Raw genomic sequence first — 22,630 nt, forward strand, 5'->3', positions numbered from 1 at the left:
TAGATGTTGTGAAGGGGTTTTTCTTTACCATGTGAAGGATCCTGTGATCATCCACCACTGTTGTCTTCTGTGGACATTCAGGCCTTTTTGTGTTACCGAGCTCACCAGTGCGTTCTTTTTCTCTTAGAATGTACCAAACTGTTGATTTGGCCACTCCTAATATTGCTGCTATCTCTCTGATGGATTTTTTTTGTTTTTGTAAGTAAGGATGGCCTGATTCACTTGCACTGTGAACTCCTTTGACCGCATGTTGTGCGTTCACAGCAACAGCTTCCAAATGCAAATGCCACACTTGGAATCAACTCGGACCTTTTACCTGCTTAATTGATAAAGAAATAACAAAGGAATAGCCCATATCTGTCCATGAAGCTGCTTTTGAGTCAATTGTGGGCTACATATTAAAGAGCTGTAATTCCTGAACCCTTAATTAAAGCTGAGAGTCAGCACTTTAAGCCCATATTCATTATATAACTGTAACTTGAATATGTTTTGGTAAACAGCTAAAATAACAAAAATTAGTGCAAATATATATGGACCTAACTGTATGCATTGGGTGAAGTTATGCACTAATTAAACATATTTAGAACTTTATTAAGAAAATAAACATACTATCCAATACTTCATACATTTAAAAAATACCATGATATTTAGGTTATATCGTCCAGCCCCATTTCCCTGTGTAATAGACAATAAAGACACTCTTCTGTTAAATAAAGAACTTCTGCCTGTGCAGCTAGTAGAAAGCAATCCATCTCCAACTAATAGGAGCCTGACCCCCTCTCTTGGCCCATGGAGTAGATTTAGAACAGTAGCTAGAGGATGGATATCCACTCACTTCCCTGGTTCTGGCTTCATTCTCCTTGTTCTCTTTGGATTTACGCCCGGGTTTGGTCCAGCCCTTGGGCCTGATGTGGCTAGCAGCATTCGCGAAGAACGCACTGCTCACGTCCCACTCCGGTTCCTGACGAACCGACACAGAGAGAAAGAAAAGGAGAGACGGACAGACACAGAGAAAAAGTCTGTGATTTACACATTTGCACATCACAGACTTCATTCTCTAGTCTAGTAGCAACCTCCAAACCAAGACAACAGCAATGACTGGGGTCCATCTCAGTAAAGTCTAAAGTGGCTTCCTCTCCTCCATCTGCTCTGACATGAAAGATCCAGACCAGTGAAAGCAGATTCCCGACAGGCATCTTTTCATACTGGTACTCTTATACAATGCCCTGTGTAAGTAATCTTTTTTCTTTTATGAGGTTAAAATAGAGATTCTCAGCTTTTATTTGATGGTATTTGTGTACATACTGGTTTCACCATTCAGAAATTACGCTTGTTAAGCATAGTCCCCTATTTTAGGGTACCCAAAAGTAATGGGACAGTTTCTGGTAAATCAGGTGTGTCCCATCACATCATTTGTGCAGGCATAAGAGAGCTGTCAATGTGTAGTATTGATTCTAGGCTTTGGATTTGCCTTTGCAGTTTGCTATTGGTGTCTGTCAACATGAGGACCAAAGAGGTGTCAATGAAAGTCAAGGAAGCCATTATTAGGCTGAAAAATCAGAAATAAACTAAACTAAAAACTAAAAGAAAAAAAGGCAGTGGTGAGCTCAGGAATCGTAAACCGGCTGGTAGCCAGAGAAGACTTCCACAGTGGATGCCTGAAGAGTGCTCAGCATAATTCAGAAGATCCCCAAAACAACTGTACCACAGATCAGTAACACTCTCCAGAAGGTTGGCATGAATGTGTCAGAGACAACCATCCACAGAATACAGATGCTTCACTGTAAGGTGCAAAACACTAGTTTTCCTCTAAAAGGAGGGTCAGGTTACAGTTACTAAAAAGTACCTAAAAAGCCATCAGAGGTCTGGAAAAAGGTATTGTGGACAGATAAGATAAATATTATCATGGACCAGAGTGACTACGAGAGGAAAGTTTGGAGAAAAAAAGGACCTGGCCAACATTTACAGCATACCACCTCATCTGTGAAATATGGTGCAGGGGGTGTTGGGCTTGGGCATGTACAGCTGCCACTAGAACTTACTAACTTGTCTTAATTGATGATTGTAACTGCTGATGGCAGCAGCAAAATGTATTCTGGAGTGTGCAAAACATCTTGGCTGCTCAAGTGCAAGCAAATGCCTCCAAATTCATTGGATGGTGCGACCAATGGTCAATAGGCAGCAGACTTAAGGCAGTTATTGCATGCAAAGGATTGTACACCAAATACTAAACATGAGTGCTGAATTTGGACATATGATAAATCTGTCCCATTACTTTTGGGTATCCTGAAATACGGGGACTATGCATAAGAAGTGGTGTAATTTCTGAATGGTGAAACAAATATGTACAAAAACACCATCAAATAAAGCCAGAGAAATTATACTTTAACCTCATATAGTAATTGTTTGATTTAAATCCAAACTTTTAGAGCAGAAAGAAGAAAAAATGCTTCACTGTCCCATTACTTACCCAGGGCACTGTATATCCTGTTTTCTTAGGCTAGTGAAGATGGAGAGGGAAAAGCTATTTCAGACTTTTGACATGCACCCTCCTTTACCTGTTTTATTACCCCATCCACCGTTTCCTACCTCTTCACTGGGCGTAGTGGGGGCCTTCTGGGGTGCTCTGGTCCCTGGTGGGACCACAGGTGGGACAGGAGCATCCTTACAGCGAGAGATGGCTGGTTTCTCCTCTTTCTGCTCCTCTTTTTCTACCTCTTCATCCTCCTCTTCCTCTTCTTCAGACTCACTCTCCTCCAGCTCAGATTCAGCACCACCATCCTCATCTTCACCATCCTGAAACACAAACACATTTTAACATTCCTGTAAACACAGGTCTGCAAAATTGTATGTCAGATTTGTTCAAGATGATTAGTTTGCCGTTTCTTTACCTGTTCATCGTTCTCACTCTTCTTCGCCTGCTCCAGTTTCTTACGTTCCCGACGACGCTGAATGGAACATAGATACATAAAACATCAGAACACACCAATTATATACTCAGTCAACTGTCAATTACTGTTCTCTGAGGACCAAGCACCACCCTTCAATGTGTGACTCACCTTCCTCTTGGCTCTGCGTCGTTCTGCTCTGCATTTGATCTTCTCCTCCTCGCTCAGACCCTCCTCTCCGCTCAAGATGTCCTGTTCCTAACACACACACACACAAAAACGTCAATGAGGCACTTAAAGAACAAAATGCTCCCAACACTGTCAAACATACATGAGAAAAGAATGCACTAGGAGCACTTCAGGTATTCCAAACATCTACAGGTACTGTCATACATTGTCCTTCAATGTGAAATCACTATCCCTTTACCTGTGACAGAGTGACATCATCATTGTGGTCAGGAGTCGCAGCTCCACACTCTATTTCCTCCTGCCGCGGGGCACTGGGTCCTTCTGGGTAGAAAAACACCACATAACAGTTTTATGCTTTTCAATTAAAAAAAATATCCCACATCTAAACTGTGGTTCAGTGAATTGACAAACACCCTATGCCTGGAAAGAATAAGATACATCTTAAAAGACCCACAGTTTGAAAAGACATGGTTACCGCTTATTCATTTCCTTGCCAATGTAACTGATTAATGTGATTTCAACTGATTTCAAATTCTTAATATACTTTTCAGAGTAGAAAGGGTAATAGGGGAGGGGTGAGGGGGGGGTTGGAGGGAGGAATATATTCTGGGTTTACCGTATGTCATCCACGCGATTTGCACTATTTATTTTATTTATGTTGCTGTTTTGTTTACCGTCTTAGGTGTTACTGTCTGTTTGTCTTCTGGTCTTATTATTTTTTGATACTGTCATGTTGTGCTCATTCTATTTTGTATCCATTTGTTCTCAAGAAAAATTAGCTATAACCTAACCTGTACCGTAACCACATAACCTAACTGCTCTAATAAAAACACACTTGAAACTAACTTTAACTAACTTAACTAAAAAAACATTTAATCAAAACATTGACTTTAGACAGCCAGTACTTTTATATCTAATGGTCCACAGTCAAAACATTGTAAGCAATCAGAATCAGTTGTCCCACCACCAACTCTATCATTAACCGTTATGAGCAAAACAAGCAAAGTAGCCCTGGGGTAGTTCTTAAAGTTACAATATAGAACTTGCAACCTCTGGGGTGCTATCTTAAATAGATAGAAATAGTCAATAAATTACCTGATTGGACAGACAGTGGCACACCTCCCCACAGCCATTGGCAAAAGCTTATTTTGCAAAAGTGTGTTAGCCTTAAAACTGAGGAATGTGTGGTCTAATGAGATAAGAAATCGATTATCATATCATAAATCATACAGTCAACGTTCAAGCCAAAAACCTGATGCAACATTTTTTAAAAAGCTCAAACTAGTAACCACAAGAGCCTGAACACAATCAGACTACAGACAGCCTCTGAGGATAGACTTCACAGCTCAAGTTACCCTTTACCACAGTTCTAGGATCCGATTACCAAACCTCCACAAATTCCTAACATTTAACTGTTAGGAGATGGAAACATATCTTGTCATGCAGATGTTCAAGGGACAGTGAAGCACTACATTTACATCTGCTCACTTCACCTCAACAACAGAGGTAATTACAGCAAAAGCTTAGCTGTCAAATACTGGCTTGAGCACGGTCATCTCTATAGTTTGATCGTCTGATTGAGCCATCACGCACAGCAGTCATCTGAGAAGGTAGTTCCTTTCACAGAAGGAGAACTATGGACCTTACTTTTTTGTTGTTGTTGCTTGTATTGCTTAATCAAAGTGCAGTCAAGCATGTGTTCTTTACATTTAAAACATCATCTTATTCACAGAACCATATAGGAACATGCCTGTAGTTCTCTCTCCCAACTATAACCTCTAAGCACAGTGTGTGGTGAACACTACAATATGAAAACACATATCTGAATAGTTGGCTCAGAGACAAACGTTCCCTCCCACATCTCAATGATCCACATGAAAGGCCAGATAATTTCTATTACTCTCTCTCTAAAGTGATCTCAGCTCCCCACCTCTCACAGTGGCTGTGTCTCAATACTTTAAAATATCCAACTCCTCTCATATCCTTGTCTTCACGACCTCTGAAAGGACTGGATAGGTGTCCACCATGTTGCTTCCATCCATCATGTCCTACCACATCAGTGGTCATGGAGGAGAGGAAGCGGGTTGAAACTATTGAGAAACAGCGAGTCTCAATGATTAGCCAACCAAAACTAACCTAAGGCAGGAATACACAAGCTTCCTCAGAACAAACTGACCATTCCACAGAGAGTTTGTCCTTGGGGGTAAAACACTCACTAAGGTCAACAATAGAAAGTAGTTAGTAGTTCTAAAATTTTAAATGCAGTTTTGTTTCTCCAGTCTGGACTTGACCACAATGACATAAATTGACCTAATTTATCTAGGGACAGAAAGAAAGAGAGTAAGTAAGTAGGAAAGTAATTGTATCCGAAATAGGATGGCCTCAGGTGTCCTACTCTAACCATACATACAAACTGTTGGTGTGAACGGGGTTTAATACTGCGTTAGATGAAGTTGCCCCTAGATACTGATCTAAGCTCAGTTTTACTGAGCTCTTAAACAACCCTAAAAAAAAAAAAAGGGAAGTCTAATGAACCTGAAATGACATTGAAACTACTGGAATCACAGCTGATGTTTTTTTTTTTTTTTTTATTCTGGGGTATGCAAAACTAATGTAATTTGCGCCAGAAGATAACACATGAAATGCATTATGCAACACTTCCTTGTCCTCTTCTACCACAGGGTGTTCTCTCTCTCTAACATTTGGTAGATGTATTCATTCATTCAAGGGCAAGTTCATGAGGAACAAAGCTGGAGAGAAACATTTGCTTCCATTTCTTCACCGCTGAACATGACCATGTTTTACCTCCCTCCCTATGCTTGTGTGGATAACCCCTCCATGACCAGAGATATCTCCGATAGAGTCCAGGTTGAACAGCTTTCCTCCGCGATGAAATCGGTCTATGTCCATTCGTTCGTATGTCACATGCTTTACCTCCGACACCACTGGGACAATTTTGACGAAACTTCGGTGAATAATGTTTCTTGCCATACAGATGCAGCATTTACAAATTACACTGCTTGGCCCAATTATGATGAAACTTGTATGAATGATGCGTCTCGCCATAGAGATCCTGTGTTAGGAGTTTTGAGGTGACGCTGATTCATCTTGTGACTGTGACTAAAGTGATAGGTTGTTAAAAACTTCATAATAGGCTGCAAAGAGGAGAGTTCAAATCATAGAAATAAAATGAGTAGAACGGACATGATCCTTCAGACCAGGGCAATTTGGCTAGTACACCAAAATATGACTGCCATGGAATTGTAATACATAATTGCCATGATAATCATTATTGCTGTATGTGTAGAACACAGAGATTTCAGAGGTTGCACCAGTGTTACAAACTCAACTAGACAACACTACACTTGTCTATTCTAGAGGGCTAAGGCTGCCTAGTAGTTTGCTAAACTAGCCTACATGTACATATATGTGTTGGATGTGATGTGACCTGGGGAGGCAATTGGCTACTCACCAGGATCCCGGGGCAAGCTCCGGCAAGCTCCGTCGAGACTCCGCAGTTGGCCCGCCCAAGCGGATGTAGCCACTGTAATCCCGTTTTCTCTGGCGTCTCCGGCCAACAGTCGCAGCGTTCATCAAACCCCTTCACCTGGCACAGCCAACTGACGTCTTAAGCATTTCGTCATCGCCACGCCTACCCTGGCCTCAACTACCCACTTCCCCAGGTGTGGAGTGTGAAATGTGAAAATGTACTGTCTAAACTGCGCTCTAGTATAGCTATTCCTAACATATCTTGCCCCCCAAAACAAAACACAAAAACAATGTTTGTGGTGTTACACAGATTGTGATCTGTGTAACACCACCACATCAAAGTATGTGACCACATTATCCAACTCTGCAGTAACAGTATTCTTCATTCCGAAATTAAAACCACAGCACCGATTCAAGCCCTCAAGCCGAGACATCCATCACCTGTTCTGACAAGGGCACCTGCCAGTATCCCTTTTGTTAATAACATTTTGCCACAAACAGCTTTGCTAATCCTCCTGGCGGAGGACACAAGTCTGTTTTTGGTCACTTTACTTTCTGATAGTTAAAACAGAAGAGCAGTGCCTCATCAGGTCCTGGAATCAACACATTTTGTGAACTCACTATACTAGGTTCAAAAGCACCAATCTCCATCATGTCACCAGCTCCTCTGTTACCTGAGACAGTTTCCTTGGATGGAGATAATAGGGCTGTTTCTTACTCAGGACTGCATCACCCATCTCCCCATGATGGGTAGCCAAGGAGGTTAATCCTGGGATATCCCTAAACAGAGCACCCTGGAGCCCGCCCAAACTCCTACTATCCTCCTGCTGACTGGAGAATAAATGGCTGAGATGCACTCCTTGGGTCTCCCGGGCTTCTGTATTCACCAAACAAGCCCCTCCTGGCACGGAGAGGAGGGGGCACGAGCCATGTTCTCCTCCAGCTCTATCTCAACCGAGGGTACCCCACTAGAGAAGGTGGCCAGCCCTGCTGCCATTCCGGGTCCCCCATCTCTGAGGCGCTCTCCTTCACCGTTCCATAGTCCTCAGACTGCTCAGGTTCCAAAGCCACATAGGCCCCCCCTTCGCCACTAACACACACTGAAGCAGCAGGATGCAGAAAGTCTCAGGCCATAACAAAAGATGCAAAGAACACATCAGCCTCACCCACATTGAACTTTGACATTCTCTTGTTGTTTCAACCCTGTGTGCTTAAATTTTAACTTTATCGTTTGCAATTCCAACTCCCTCACCTGTACCTCTCGTAGGTTAGAGTCTTCATCTTCCTACCCCCTCCCCCCGGGAAATACATTTGCCATTAGCGCCTCAATCATAATATATTTTCTCATCTCCGACAAGAGCTCAATGCCCAGACATTCCACTACCCACGTAACTGGGACAGCCTGCACCAATCGCAAAGATTCTTACTCTCCCTCACAAATACCATTGAATCAAACTCCACCGTTGCCCCCTTCATATTCACTCACAAAATAACAAGCTAACAAGTGACAACTTAACCTATCAACTATTGTACCAATCCAGAGACCAGAAACGCACCCCTACACCTGGACACAAATCCAAAAGGATAATCCCCCATATTTAAGGACAAGCCCTCATATGTTAACAATAGAAACTAGGCATCATTTGAATGAACATTCCAATGTCAGTTGAGTTGAGTTGGCTGTTAATAAAGCTGTAAACTAAAACTTCCAAATGGTACACCAAAAGATGGCCGCTGGTACACCCATCATGGAATGTTGATTTGAATGGACATTTCTACTCAGTCTATTTCTATGGTTCAAATAATACTGCCAAATTCTTGAAAATGAATCAAATAAACACTACAAGCTCTGGTAACTTTTCAGTCTAGTTTAAATCCGTGGACTGCCTTCAAATAAACACAAAGCTATAAGAAGCAAGACTGACAATGAATCAAATAAGCACTACACATTCTGGTAACTTTTCAGTCTGGCTGCGAATGCAGCTGTAGGAGTGTAGCCTAATGCAGTAGGCCTATAGCCTAATGAATTTGGGAATAATATTTTGTGAAATAAACACAAAGCTAAGCAAGACTGATTAATACTGTACATCAAATCACTATAAGTTCCGGTAACTTTTCAGTCACCAATTTACACAAGGACGGCACTGTGTCATTCGTGGAGGACAACATGTTTACTGTACACTTGTTTCTATTTAATTGTATCCTTTTTGCTTGAAGTGTGTTTCTGCTTTATTTGTTGAAGACCTTTCAGATTCACCAGGGCAAAGTCAACTAGGGCAGAGGTGAAGGGAGCGCAACACAGGGCTGCGACCTACACTGGTAGTGTGAAGTTCCCATCTCTTCAACTGAGAGTGCCACTGATTTCCTGCTGTACTAAAGCTAGCCAATTGACGCATTCAAACTCCAGCGCTGACTCATTGTCTGTGAGTCATATCTCAAAAGAGCGTGGTGAATAAACCATCTTCCTTCTCTCCCCAACACACGCTCTCTCGCCAAAACTTCTAGTCCCTTTCACAACTATTACTGCCTGCAATACATACACACACAACCAACAAACCAACTGATTAGGGGAGGATCTCAATAGTCTAAAATGTGACTTCCTCTCCTGATCCTCTCATTGTTTCCTCTCTTTTATTTTATTGGCTGGGTAATTTTCATGATTTCCTTTGATGTCGCTAAGCCCATGCATTTAAATCACTCAATTGGTAAGCTATAAAGCATACACTACATTCAACTCATAGCTCACAAAGAATTAGAAAAAAGACCAGACAACACTGCTAAAAGACCAAGTCTGTGTGGGATAGCTCCAATAAGAGCCATGTTGTTTCTGTAATAGTTTGAGTCTATTCTTCCTAGTCTCTCATGTCAGATTCATTAACTTGATAACAGTGACTGTGGAAAGAGAGTAGCTTATTCTGGACCTTATTGCTACTAGCCATGGCAAACCTAACCTTCCCATAGCATCTTCTCAAAGTCTCTTCCTGAGATACCCTGTGCTTTTAGGGGCAGGGACTTGAGTTGGACTTGGTTAACAGGGATCAGTCGGGCATTCCACTGCAGCAGGGAGATAGTGTCTCTAACCATATATAGACAGGGGAAGGAATTTCAGCTGTCAGTGTCCGGCCTGCCTTCTCAAATAACAGGACACGAGCGCCCTTACAGCACAGCTCAATCCCTGTTACCTGAATCCTACTTCTCCTGAAATCCTCATAATAAAGGAATGTGCTCTTAATAAATAAATGACCCGGATCTGTGGCCAAAAGCACCGAAATAGTCTCTGTTTTCCCCCTTTGAAGGAAACCGGCTGAATTAGTGTTTCGATGAAAGGTGAGCTCTTTCCACTGGAATGTAAAATACTACAGTAAATCATCAGTTACTAGGACATTATCTGACCCCCCTTGCCCCACCCACTGTCGCCTTGCTGGTTATGCAGATAACATGTAACAAGAGAATGACTAGGCTATGTATGCATAGGTATGGATACAGCCTGGGCCTTGAAATGTACAGTTCATACTTACTGCATGTCATCAAGTTCCCTGATAAAGGAACATGGCTGCAAGTAGGACTCAGCGATATCATATCATGGTACTTTCTAAATGTTTGACTGTACGATGGTATTGGACGGTATTTTAGTTTTTTTAATAATTGAAGTTCTAAATATGTTTAATGAGTATGCAAAACTTGACTCAATGCATAGCTCACTTCAAAACAACCACCAAAGATACAGGGGATGCTGTACCCCTAAGCTGTACTCCTAACTTCTCCTGCCTTTTAAAGTGTGAATCTTCAGATGGTCAAAATTTGACAGGCTTACCTGTCAGTCACCATAGCCATGTCTGTTAAACTTTCCGAGTGAAGGATGGCATTATCTTTTCCTGTCCTGGATAAGGTAGGCTATAGTGTAAATCTTATGTAAATGATTAAATCAATGTCAGGTCTCCGCTGTGGCATATGAAAAGCTGTTCATTTTCATTTGAGAGCTAACGTTTCAGTGGTATCATAGTGCGTCTTGTAGCACAATCTGTACGTGTTAGCCTATAACAAGAGGAACAAAACAACGGTTTTACGGTATATGCCTATAGTCAAATTCCATATCATAGCGTGGATCATACCGGTATAACTAACAACAACGGTATACTGCCCAGCCCTAGTTGCAAGCTACAATTTGTCCGCTTGGATTCCAGACTTGACAAAGATATCAGAGAGCAAGGATTCGAGTTACCTTATAATCACAGCTCCTCAACATGCCATGGCGAATTTAGGGAGGAGAGAGAGATCAAAAAGAAGAACACTCTGCCAGTAGCCACAAAGGAGTGGAATAGTCTGCTGCACTGTCCTATTTAGATATCAAGACATATAGGTCTAACAAAGTAACAAAACATGTATTCAATTAATTTGATCGAAAATCTAAACGCTTCCTGGACCAGCAATGCACAGGGAACAATATGTATGGTAGGCTACGTTTTTCGAAGTTAGGACATGAAACTTGTTACCAAGAAAAGTCATACATACATGACTTAAATACTGACCTGATCAAGCACAAAAAGTGAACAAGAACGTCATTACGTTCTAGTCCTAGACTCGCATTTCAATAGCAAACAGTAAATTTACATCTTTCAAGAATACAATAGATTTGTTAAAATTAGGTCATAACTTAGACCAAATATCCTGACATAAGATGAAAGTATAACGGGAGAGGCCCTTGAATATGCACTGTCAAATTGACAGAACTATTCACAATACATGATATGTTAACATATCAATGTCATGCATATTGGGCAATAACATTGCTTCACAATTTTGTTTTACAATTGTTTCCAATTACATTCAATCTCGTGTCTGAGGACTTATTACATTTGGTCATGCTCCCCAACATTCCCTGTGTTGTGATACGAAACTGTGCAGATCCTGAACACTTTTCAATAAAAGACGGACATAAACAATTTTAAACCAGTCAATGAATGTGTTTTGAAACAATGTAGTGAGAACTCCAAAGAAATTGTGGGTATGGGTGTAGCACGCTACATTTGTGTAGCTCTAACAAATGGGAGAGCAGAGAAGCACATTGCTTGAGAGTGTATTTGAACTTCTAACCATTTAGCTAAACGCGCAATAGCGTCAAAGTAGCCATAACATGTTTCAAACACTCCCTGACATTTTTACATTGTTGTACGGTCAAGGAAACTTTTTTGCGCTGGGAGGAAAGTTCAAAAGAAGTCTTGAAAGGAAGGTATTTCTTACCGCTCCCGAGCCCCAACAGCCTACATATATCCCTGGTGAATCTCATGAGTGCGACCATCCAGCATTATTGTGTCAAAAATACTTCTTAATAAAATCATTTACATTCGTACAAAGTAAACACGTTTAGAACATAGGAACCATCGGTGTAGGGTCTGGGGGAATCTCAGTGGTTCTGTCCGCTTCCTGGGCGTCAAGCGTCGGCGTTTGTGGTCCCATATTGGGACCACCCTTCCCAACGTCTTAAAGGGATAGGGGAATTGACAGTGTGACAATTTGAAACCATACGCCTAATTAATATCCTCTGTAATGTATATTTTGTTTTACCATTAATTGTATGACCTTCTGTTTCAATAAAAAAAGACAACAACTGTATTTGGGAGTTTCTCCCATTCTTCTCTGCAGATCCTCTCAAGCTCTGCACAGCTATTTTCAGGTCTCTCCAGAGATGTTTGAGCGGGTTCAAGTCCGGGCTCTGGCTGGGCCACTCAAGAACATTCAGAGACTTGTCCCGAAGCCACTCCTGCATTGTCTTGGCTGTGCGCTTAGGGTCGTTGTCCTGTTGGAAGATGAACCTTTGCCCCAGTCTGAGGTCCTGACCACTCTGGAGCAGGTTTTCATCAAGGATCTTTGCTCCATTCATGTTTCCCTCGATCCTGACTAGTCTCTCAGTCCCTGCCGCTGAAAAACATCCCCACAGCATGATGCTGCCACCACCATGGTTCACCGTAGTGATGGTATTGGCCAGATGATGAGCGGTGCCTGGATTCCTCCAGATGTGACGCTTGGCATTCAGGCCAAAGAGTTCAATCTTGGTTTCATCAGACCAGAGAATCTTGTTTCTCATGGTCTGAGAGATCTTTAGGTGCCTTTTGTCAAACTCCAAGCGGGTTGTCATGTGCTTTTTACTGAGGAGTGGCTTCCCTCTGGTCACTCTACCATAAAGGCCTGATTGGTGGAGTACTGCAGAGATGGTTGTCCTTCTGGGAGGTTCTCCCATCTCCACAGAGGAACTCTGGAGCTCTGTCAGAGTGACCATTGGGTTCTTGATCACCTTCCTGACGATGGCCCTTCTCCCCCTATTGCTCAGTTTGGCTGGGCGGCCAGGAAGAGTCTTGGTGGTTCCAAACTTATTCCATTTAAGAATCATGGAGGCTACTGTGTTCTTGGGGACCTTCAATACTGCAGACATTTTTTTGTACCCTTCCCCAGATCTGTGCCTCAACACAATCCTCTCTCAGAGGTCTACGGACAATTCCTTCGACCTCATGGCCTGGTTTTTGCTCTGACATGCACTGTCAACTGTGGGACCTTATATAGACAGGTGTGTGCCGTTCCAAATCAAGTCCAAACAATTGAATTTACCACAGGTGGACTCCAATAAAGTCGTAGAAACATCTCAAGGATGATCAATGGAAACAGGACGCACCTGAGCTCAATTTCGAGTGTCTTAGCAAGGGGTCTGAATACTTATGTAAATGTGATATTTCAGTTATTTATTTTTAATAAATTAGCAAACATTTCTAAAAACCTGTTTTCACTTCGTCATTATGGGGTATTGTGTGTAGATTGATGAGGAAAAAAAAATATTGAATCCATTTTAGAATAAGGCTACAAAATGTGGAAAAATATATACTGGGTCTGAATACTTTCCGAATGCACTGTATATATGTTCTGTAATTCATCTAACCCTTGGTACCAGTGTTCTTGGTTCACATGTGGAAAATGACATTGTATTACTATGAAGTAATTACATTACATTACAACATGAAAATAGAGAGAAAGAGAGAGAAGTTCCCAACCACAGGGAGATGTTCCTGTTTGTTGCATGGTATCTCTTCACATTGTGCAATAGGATGGAAAAAATGACGTCAATCTTCAAACATGGTTTTAATTTTGACTAGAACATTCAATTGAAGTCCTCAAAATAACAATGGAGCACATCTGCTTGTGATTTTGGCAGGATTTATTCAATTCAGAAATTTGGTACAAAGATGTATTTTCCAGCATGTGTAAACAATAAAGATGGAAATGTTTTGTTAGATCTTCTTTTGGTGAGTTGTGTTAATGTCACAGTGGAGTGTTGGGAGTAGAAAATTCCAGGAAAATTCCCATGGGAATTAACCAATGAAATTAACAGGAATTTAAACTTAAGTTATGTTTACATTTTGAGCTATAATTGAGCAAGATTGTAACATGAAGTAACTTTGACTTTGAAAATTGTTTCCGCCCCTTTGCAACCCTAGTTGGGAGTATGTTCAAGGCACATTGATTCTTAAAACCAACAAACAACGTTCAATGTAAAACAATCATTCAGTCTTTGAAAATGTTTTACATTCATTGTTTTCTATGTTTTTTTTATTAGTAAAATACTATGTATTTTTTATTAGTTACTGCTGCAGATGAATCACAACAGAGTGTGTTACTCAGAGATTGGTCTTGTTCAACTGCAATCAGGCCCTGAGATGTGTGCCGCAAGGCATGTGGATATGAAAGAACTGCCCTACTAAGAGACAGAGAGGTCTGGCTGCATAATGGGTCCACAGGGAGGGACGGACTCTGGGGAACCTAAAGCCGGGAGGGCAGAGAAGAGGCACTTCTATGTGTGTGTCTCTCTGTCTCTCTACCTCTTTCTCTCTCTCTATCTCTCTACCTCTTTCTCTCTCTCTGTCTCTCTACCTCTTTCTCTCTCTCTGTCTCTACCTACGTCCCGTTAGGATTCTGAGTCTCAGCCACGTTTCAGGTCAGCCATGACTGTCAAAGCAGCGTTCCAACCAGAGGACCCCATCACTCCACCACCTGTGAGAACCCACAGACACACACACACGCACACGCACACACACACACACACACACACACACACACACACACACACACACACACAAAGCGTGTCAGCTGAGCAGTCATTCTATGTCTATATCTAGCATATGAGAACAGCTAGTGTAACATCTCCACATTGACCTAATTTCTCATTCATGTGTGTCAGATATGTTCAAAGGTCCATAAGTGAACTGACCTCCAACCAACCTCCAACAGGTTGGTGCAGGAAGTAACACATACGGACATACAGTACATGTCCACAACACAACCCACACACAGAAAACTAGAGCCGGCACCCAATAGAGCCCCTATAAGCCATTTATGACAAGTCACTAACCTGGATGGCAGCCGCTGCCACATAGATACAGCCCTTTGATTGGTGCTCGGTAGTCTGAGAGGTAGGGCAAAGGCCGTGCCAGGTAGAGCTGGTCCAATGACATTGCACCATGGAAGATATTCTGTGGTAGAGAAGACAACATTTAGCAGTGTCTACATATTGTAGGCCTTGACTTGTCTCCTTTCCTGAACCCAATTCCTTTCCTTCTTTTTTATTTTTTAGTTGCTCACTCCACTCTCAGGAATCCCCCCATCTTTTCCTGCAGTTTCATTTTTGTTTCAACTCTATACAGAGAATACATTTGTGTGAGCAGCCATTTAACAATACTTAGGAGTGTTGCATTGTAAAACTTTGTGTTGAGCAATAAACAATAACCCAAATACCATAGGCCAAGTGCTAAAGTAATTTTGAAGAGCAGATGAACTTTGATTCTGACCATAGGTTGTAGTAAAATGTGTAACAGCTCTGCTCTGTCTGCTGTCTGCTGAATGGAAAGCAGAAGAACGAATATCACATTCAGATTCAAATCACTTCCTTATACAGAGAACAGTGGTTCGATTGTATAGGCAAAGCAGCTCGTGTAAATCCATAATCTTAACTTTCCTGTTTAACACTGCAGAGCCATTGTTCAATTTAAAACCTAAATATGAACATCTCTCACTGACTCACTCTCACTGACTCACTCTCACTCTCACACACACACACACACACACACACAAACACACACACACACACACACCCCTCCAGTTAGTCCAAATATCTTCTCCAGGTCTGGAGGTGTCAGGATGTCTTTGCCAACAATGGAGCTTTTGAATCCAGGAGCGTACTTTTCAATCCAGTCAAACACTAGAGAGATACACAGACACAAAGAATATATCATCTCAGTAAATATGTCATATCATGGTGCAAAACCCTCCTATGGTCAAACTGAGAGAAACCATTACAAGTTACTCAAACCCCTGCTCTAGTCAAACAGAGAGAAAGCAACAAGTTGTCAACTGTCATCTTGAAATAGGACTCACACTGTAAACATACCGTTCAAGTAGTAATTAAAGAATGTGCCTTGAACATTGTTTTCTATTGCTGTATGTGTAAATTCCTATCATGCTCTGATTAACTCTAACCTGAGTCTCCGAACGCCTCTTTGTCCTGGTCCGTCCACTCCCTCCCCCCTTCTAGCCAGTAGGGGGTGAACTGAGTGAACAGTGACACCACGTGGCAGCCAGGGGGTGCCAGAGTAGGATCTAGCACTGAAGGAATAGTCATCTCCAACATGGGCCTGGGGATAATAGCATTATGTGAACCTCCTCCTCCCATATCTCCTCTGTGTCTGTGTGTGTGTCAGGGGAGGCTGGTGGAGGCAGAAATCACATATCCCAGTCTCACATGTGCATTTTGGGTTGCACTCAAAAGGGCTTGTCAGGAGATTTTATGACATTGTTTACATTTTGAAGGAAACAGCCAAGATGGAGGGAGAAAAAGGGTAGAAAAAAGTGTTGGGAGCATTGTGTTATTAAAGTGCTTAATTTAGGTGTAGTGTGTGTGTGTGTGTGTGTGTGTGTGTGTGTGTGTGTGTGTGTGTGTGTGTGTGTGTGTGTGTGTGTGTGTGTGTGTGTGTGTGTACCTGGATGAGGGGCGTCCCTCCTGGCCTTCTCTGTATGCGTTCTCCAGTACCTCCACACTCTCACAGTTGAGGTGGATGGAGCACTGGTGGTGGGGGCCAGGCTTCCTGTCTGGGGTGGGGGCTGCGAGGAAGTTAGGCAGCTTGTCCACTGCCACTATCCGTTTTTGTTTGTTGTTTTCATAATAAATGAGAGAAGGACAAGATGAGAAGAGGACAGTTTTAGACTACATAGATCATGAGAACACCCACTGTCTCAAAGATGACATTGGATCAGTACTTGACAATCACACTCATTGAAAGAGAATATTGTAGTGACCTACAAGGGAGGAGAGAGAGAGACATTCACCAGGGCATCTGTGCCTTTAAGAGAGTGGGCGGAAGTTATATGTTTTTGGTTCCGGGTGCACTGTCATGCCCGCTCGGTGTTGTTGTTAGTTGTATTTTATGTGGAGAGTAAACAGACTCGACTTGCCTTCGCCTCCTTGTCTCATTGTTTACCGCACCTCCACAATATACTGTATTTCAACTGCACTCAAAAGCAGAGTATGAGGTTAAGACGCAAAAGGGCATACCGTTGATCTTGGTGACAGGGGAGGTGTAGTCTATCTGATCAACAGCTTTGATGAACTCTGAACTTAGGGAATTCTGGAATGAAACAAACCAGGGGGGGATCAGAGGGACACAGATTGGAGCATGGTGCTTGGAAAACAAGTTGTGGGTTTGCATTACAAATAGGTTACAAACAAAAATGGATGACTATGTTGTTTTGGATTGAAAATGTCAAAACCTGAGGAGTGAGGTATTTGAAGGTGATATACGGGGTAGCATTGGACAGAACCACTTTGCTGTGGATCTCTGTGCCGTCCTGGAGCACCACCCCCTTGGCAGTGCCGTCTGACCCAACAAGGATCTGCGCCACATCCTGTCAGAGACACACACACACACACACACACACACACACACACACACACACACACACACACACACACACACACAGTAAGCAGGTATAACACACAACAGACACAGTACACCCTTATACTAACCTTATCTTCTATAAATTGCATCAGATCATGTATACAGTAGGTAACTTCTTTCTGGCCATCTAGTAGGTTTACCCATCAGAGACTACCCCCTATACAGCCAGCTCTACCCACTCACCTGCTCAGTGAAGATGTCTGCTCCATGTGAGCGGGCGGAACTAGCAATGGCCTTGGAAACCCCTCCCATGCCCCCCTCTACGTAACCCCACGCCCCCTTCTCCCTCTCAAGCTCCCCCATCACATGATGCAGGAGTACATACCTACGAAGGAGAGTACAAACAGAACAACTTTATTATTATCTATTATCTGTTACAACTTTTTCTTTATATTCCATACAAAGTAGAAATGTGTCTTGGCTTCACACAATGACTTTTAAAGGCATTCAAAACATAAACTAAATTAAAACATCTGAATGGGGCAGATCATTCTTAGAACAGCTACTGTGGCGAGCATGTGTACTTGCGTGCATGTGTATATGCGGTCTTACCCACTACCAGGGTTACTAGGGCTGGTCGTAGCTCCTATAACAGCATCTGTAGCCAAGGTGGCTTTCAGAGGGTCTGACTCAAACCAGCGGTTCAGAATCTGACAGACATAGAGAATGGAATATAATAGAATAGCCAATTATTGTTTCCCTATTTCAAAATGTGCCTTCCATTTTGAATCCCAAAGTGGGTGCTGAAGTTGTCACAACTATTATAAGACACAACTTTAGTGGCAAGGTGTCAAGACTGAGAGTCAAGACACAGATACATAGACTCCATACCAACCTTCATTATTGGTGCAGTTATGATCTCATAGAAGTCTGGAATATTCTTTCCAAGTCTCAGACCTTCCAACACAAACAAGACTATTTTAACACAGCACAATTACAGGGCTATGTAGCCATTTGTATGAATCATCAATTTGAGGACATACTTTAAACTTCACAGTTTTTATCAGTACAAACACAGTACCACACTTGGCCATGGGTATCAGGCTCTTCATGGAGGCTAGCCTCTTCCTCAGTGGTCCCCCAGTGATTCCTGGAATATCTACAGGAGGGGCGTCCAGGAGAGGGTGGATGGCCCCCGCCAGCTTCTCTAGGTGAGTCAGAAACTCAGGGAACACCTGGTGAGAGAGAGGAGAGAGTGGGTGATGGATGGATGGAGGGAGGGAGGAAGGGAGAGAGGGAGAGAGAGGGGAAAGTGTGTGAGGGATGGAGGCAGGAGGGTAGGAGCAATTGAGAGAAAGAAAGATAAAATGTGGGAGAGAGGGTGGAGGGAGAGAATGCAGAGATGCATAGCTCAAAGACCTTGTCTCTGGTAGATAAAACGAACCAGCTCACTATTTGGGAAACACTGGATAGTAGACAGACTACCTTTGCGTCCTTCTCTGAGAACTTGCTGATCTCTCGCTGGTTCATGGCCATGTCTGCACCCAAGAGTAGCGACCTCGGGGGCTGATCCCCCACTCCCTCCTCCAACATGGGGGTGAACGCATAGGGGTCCCTCATATACACCTTCAGGCCATGTTTCTGCAAAAGCAAGCGCACACACACACACACACACACACACAAAAGATTATACCTCTACAGAAGTGTTCTGCATGCAAACTCTAGACACAGTAAAAAGAGTGAATAACTGGTTGGTCACCTTGAGCTCCAGGTCTCTGTATATGTGTGGTCTAAGCAGGCTGAGCAGGTATGAACACCTGGAGAAGTGGAAGCCTATACACACACACACACACACACACACACACACACACACACACCATATTTGGAGAGTTCGTTGTTTTCTGTCTGTTGTAGTCTATGCTAACAAACCTATGAAAATCTACTTCAATTAATCTCAAACAAAATCAATATGTAAATCAGGATTTGACATGGCTTTGATAGCAAGTTTATTTGATCAAATACACAGACAATGCTGTACAAGATAGTGATTAGAATTCCCTTCATGTCTGTCCCTATGTGTCATTCATAAAATCAATAATAATTGACAGGCTTTATGGTTCAAAGCTTCTATTAAGCTATAACTCAGTGACCCCCTCCTGTCCCAGAAGAGAAACAACAAGCCTGTTTCTCACCTGGGATGATCTCCTCTGACACAGCTGCCCCTCCAAGCACATGCCTCCGCTCCAGCACTGCTGTATTCAGCCCTCCCTTCTGCAGATAGGCTGCCTATTTACATATACAACATGCATGTAAGAGCATGCACACACACACACTTGTTCTTAACTTTCCTGTTCCTGACACACACACACACACACACACACACACACACACACACACACACACACACACACACACACACACACACACACACACACACACACACACACACACACACACACACACACACACACACACCTCGTTACATAGCCAGAGAGCATGCTCTACCAGAGGTTTTATTATTGCATACATTCATAAAGATGGAGAGACTCAGATTATCCACTTACCGCTACCAATCCATTGTGTCCTGCAACGGAAGTAATTAGCGTTAAATATTTGTTTAGAGCCCTGACAAAATCCAGATCCAGCTACTGTTTGAATACGGAGTTAAAAAGCAGATTACCATCCAAAGGTTAAACTGGGCTACCAGATATATTAGCAACTTTATGTGACTCCGGCAAAATGAGGGTCATTTTGTATGTATGAGGGTCATATTGAGGCTAATTGTGCATTCATCCACTACACATCCACTTGACAATGGGCTTTCATGTGTCAAATGTTTATCATGCACTATCTCTGTAACCTATCTCTGAATCTACCTTGATCAATGATCAATCAGATAGCCAGGGGATAACAGCTTGTGCAAGCACTTCTTCAGTCTTTTTTACAGTTGAGTCCAAAGTATAACTATGTTTGTCACTGTATGACATTCAACCATTTTGCAACAAAAATTGTTTTGGGGGGAAACAATATTATTAGAGGGGAACTGCCTAGGCACAGTACATTATCTTGAATACATTGCCTGCTGCAAGTAGTTTTGTGTCAATGATGTTACAGAAGCGGTGTGAAAGTTACTGCGGCAGCTACAGAAGTTGAGCACTGTGCAGCGTTCTCTGCAGCTTCTCTGTTGCATGAAAGCGCCCTGTCCTTACCTCCTCCGATGACTACTGCGTCGTACTGTTTCACCGCCGAGTGACTGGCTCTTGTCGCTGTCCCCAGGCCTGTCACAGCCTGCCGTGTTCGGCCTGTCCACACCGCTGCAGCCATGGAAAACTTTGACGTAACTTTTTCGTCACTCCCTCCCTTTTTTTCCTGTGTCCTAAGCCACGCAACTCTTTACATTGTAGTAACTATTTATAACGGTAGCAGACCCCTGACGCAAACTCTACCCGCCTCCTTTTGCACAGATCAGCCTCTCTCTCCCCCAACCATTTTGCAACTCAAAACTGAGTTTAACCGTAGGTCCGTGTGCAAAGGGCTATAAGACAGTGACACATTGGCTGTGTTCCAATCCAATAAAATACTGATTATGTACACGCTGCACAGGGTGAATCTGCCCAGGGAACGTAGGAAAATGTTTTTGTTCGGAATGCCCTGCAGTATCATCAAACTGTCAGATTCAAGACCCTGGTGCTCTCCTACCGGGCGGCAAAGGGAACAGCCCCTCCGTACTTGCAAGCAATGGTCAGCTCCCAAACCCCTGCCCGATCACTCCGCTCTTCCACCTCGGCTGGCCGCCTGGCACCGCCGCCTCTACGTGGATGCAGCAGCCGCACGACTCGGTCACGGCCTTTCTTCTAGCATTGTGATTGCCAATAGCCCCTGGTCCTAGCATAGATTATTATTATTATGATTGATTGATAGATGATTCATTTACTTAGTCAAATGTATTTGTTGTAAGTCGCTTTGGATAAAGGCGTCTGCTAAATGTAAAGTGACAAATGTCAGTCACCCACAACAGAGATGTATATAACAGCCATTAAATCAACTCGTTGAGCACAGGTAAAGGTATAGAAATGTCTCAACTTGTTCACAACTAGTAAAAGATACATAGGGGTTGTGAAAAATCGATTCTCTACAACTCAAAATCAAGTCCCTGGTCTCCCATACTATATTTGGTATACTCTGATATATATAGCAACAAATATGCCAGGTTCAAGAAGGTGATGTCACACTTACTTTTGTTTGTCAGTAGTGAACCATTATTCAGTAGTATACCATTACTTATCACAAGTGACCTACCCAATGTGGAAGAAATAGGTTTTAATTTAAATAGAACACCAGATTGACCAACTGACTTGTAAACCACTCAGACGTTGCTAACTAATGCATGAATTACCTTGTAAACAGTATGTAAAAGACTATTTGGGCAGCATAGAGTACCCACCCATGCCATATTTTCATGCTAAAGTAATTGACGGACCTACCATTGTACATTCATTGTTTACCCACCAAGTTTACACATTTGGAGAATATGGCAGCAGTGTCTTTCTGTGAACTCTATGCTGCTGCCATAAGCAGTCTTTTTGCCATGAGTGTAATCATAGTAAAGCCTGACTCTTTTGCCTCCCAAGCTTTTCACAAATGGTATTGACACATTGATAGTTCTTTCCCATCCCAAAAGCAACATATACTGTATGTCCATGGTTGCATATTGTTCTGCAAGTCTGAAGAACAAACCAGTAGGACTATGATATCTGTATCTACTGTTTGAAAAATGATTGTCCATGCACTACTGCCTTCACTGACATGGCAGATCAACCTTTTCAACCCCTTAATCTGGAATCCCCCAATTTTGCCAACAAACTTGAAAGCACTTCAATCTGCACCTTCACTAGAACACCTCCATCTACCATTTACCTATGGTGAAATCTTTCCAATGCTCCACTTACTAGAAGACATATTATAAAGTGTATTAACAAATCGGAATTCAAAAAGGTACAGTTGACTCATGTTTCAGAAACAACTCTGGCAGATCTTTGTATCAGGGTTGTTGGTTGTCTGTCAGTGAAGGTGTCTTTATGAGTGTAGATGTGTGTCATGTCACCAGCGTTGTACAAGGACACTTCCCTC

The 22,630-nt window shown here is 42.5% G+C and overlaps 2 protein-coding genes across 4 annotated transcripts in view; both read right to left on the bottom strand.

Moving 5' to 3' along the window:
- The window catches only part of LOC310823423 (uncharacterized protein), a 19,804-nt gene extending 7,850 nt beyond the window's left edge, over positions 1 to 11,954 (bottom strand). For both annotated transcript variants that reach the window (XM_083696279.1, XM_083696278.1), the window contains exons 1-6: positions 11,808 to 11,954; positions 3,316 to 3,398; positions 3,060 to 3,146; positions 2,892 to 2,948; positions 2,590 to 2,796; positions 836 to 961 (exon numbers count right to left, since the gene is read on the bottom strand). In XM_083696279.1, coding sequence (XP_083552405.1) covers positions 836 to 961; positions 2,590 to 2,796; positions 2,892 to 2,948; positions 3,060 to 3,146; positions 3,316 to 3,398; positions 11,808 to 11,865 — 618 coding nt within the window. In that variant the 5' untranslated portion in view covers positions 11,866 to 11,954. The remainder of the gene's footprint in view (positions 1 to 835; positions 962 to 2,589; positions 2,797 to 2,891; positions 2,949 to 3,059; positions 3,147 to 3,315; positions 3,399 to 11,807) is intronic.
- Positions 11,955 to 13,692: 1,738 nt separating this feature from the next.
- On the bottom strand, positions 13,693 to 20,977 carry pyroxd2 (pyridine nucleotide-disulphide oxidoreductase domain 2). 2 transcript variants are annotated; one of them, XM_083696232.1, is made up of 17 exons: positions 20,710 to 20,977; positions 20,065 to 20,084; positions 19,693 to 19,786; positions 19,260 to 19,333; positions 18,986 to 19,141; positions 18,582 to 18,735; positions 18,396 to 18,457; positions 18,113 to 18,210; positions 17,744 to 17,885; positions 17,373 to 17,507; positions 17,158 to 17,230; positions 16,586 to 16,739; positions 16,086 to 16,240; positions 15,701 to 15,807; positions 14,962 to 15,082; positions 14,484 to 14,603; positions 13,693 to 14,431 (listed from the first exon to the last, which is right to left on the bottom strand). In XM_083696232.1, exons 1-16 carry the CDS (start codon positions 20,822 to 20,824, stop codon positions 14,533 to 14,535), a joined length of 1,731 nt encoding a protein of 576 aa, XP_083552358.1. In that variant the 5' UTR covers positions 20,825 to 20,977; the 3' UTR covers positions 13,693 to 14,431; positions 14,484 to 14,532. The 2 variants fall into 2 exon arrangements, with proteins under 2 accessions (XP_083552358.1, XP_083552357.1); XM_083696231.1 differs by having other exon boundaries at positions 13,693 to 14,603.
- Between the last annotated feature and the right edge of the window lie 1,653 nt (positions 20,978 to 22,630).

This window comes from Argentina silus (assembly GCF_951799395.1).
Source record: "Argentina silus genome assembly, chromosome: X".
Classification (NCBI taxonomy): Eukaryota; Metazoa; Chordata; class Actinopteri; order Argentiniformes; family Argentinidae; genus Argentina; species Argentina silus.

Coding starts and splice junctions, on each gene's coding strand:
- pyroxd2 (XM_083696232.1), bottom strand. CDS start 20,824: ATGGCTGCAGCGGTGTGGACAGGCCGAACACGGCAGGCTGTGACAGGC. Junction 18,736..18,985: donor TCTCAGAGAAGGACGCAAAG/GTAGTCTGTCTA, acceptor CTCTCTCACCAG/GTGTTCCCTGAGTTTCTGAC. Junction 18,458..18,581: donor GATACCCATGGCCAAGTGTG/GTACTGTGTTTG, acceptor TTGTGTTGGAAG/GTCTGAGACTTGGAAAGAAT.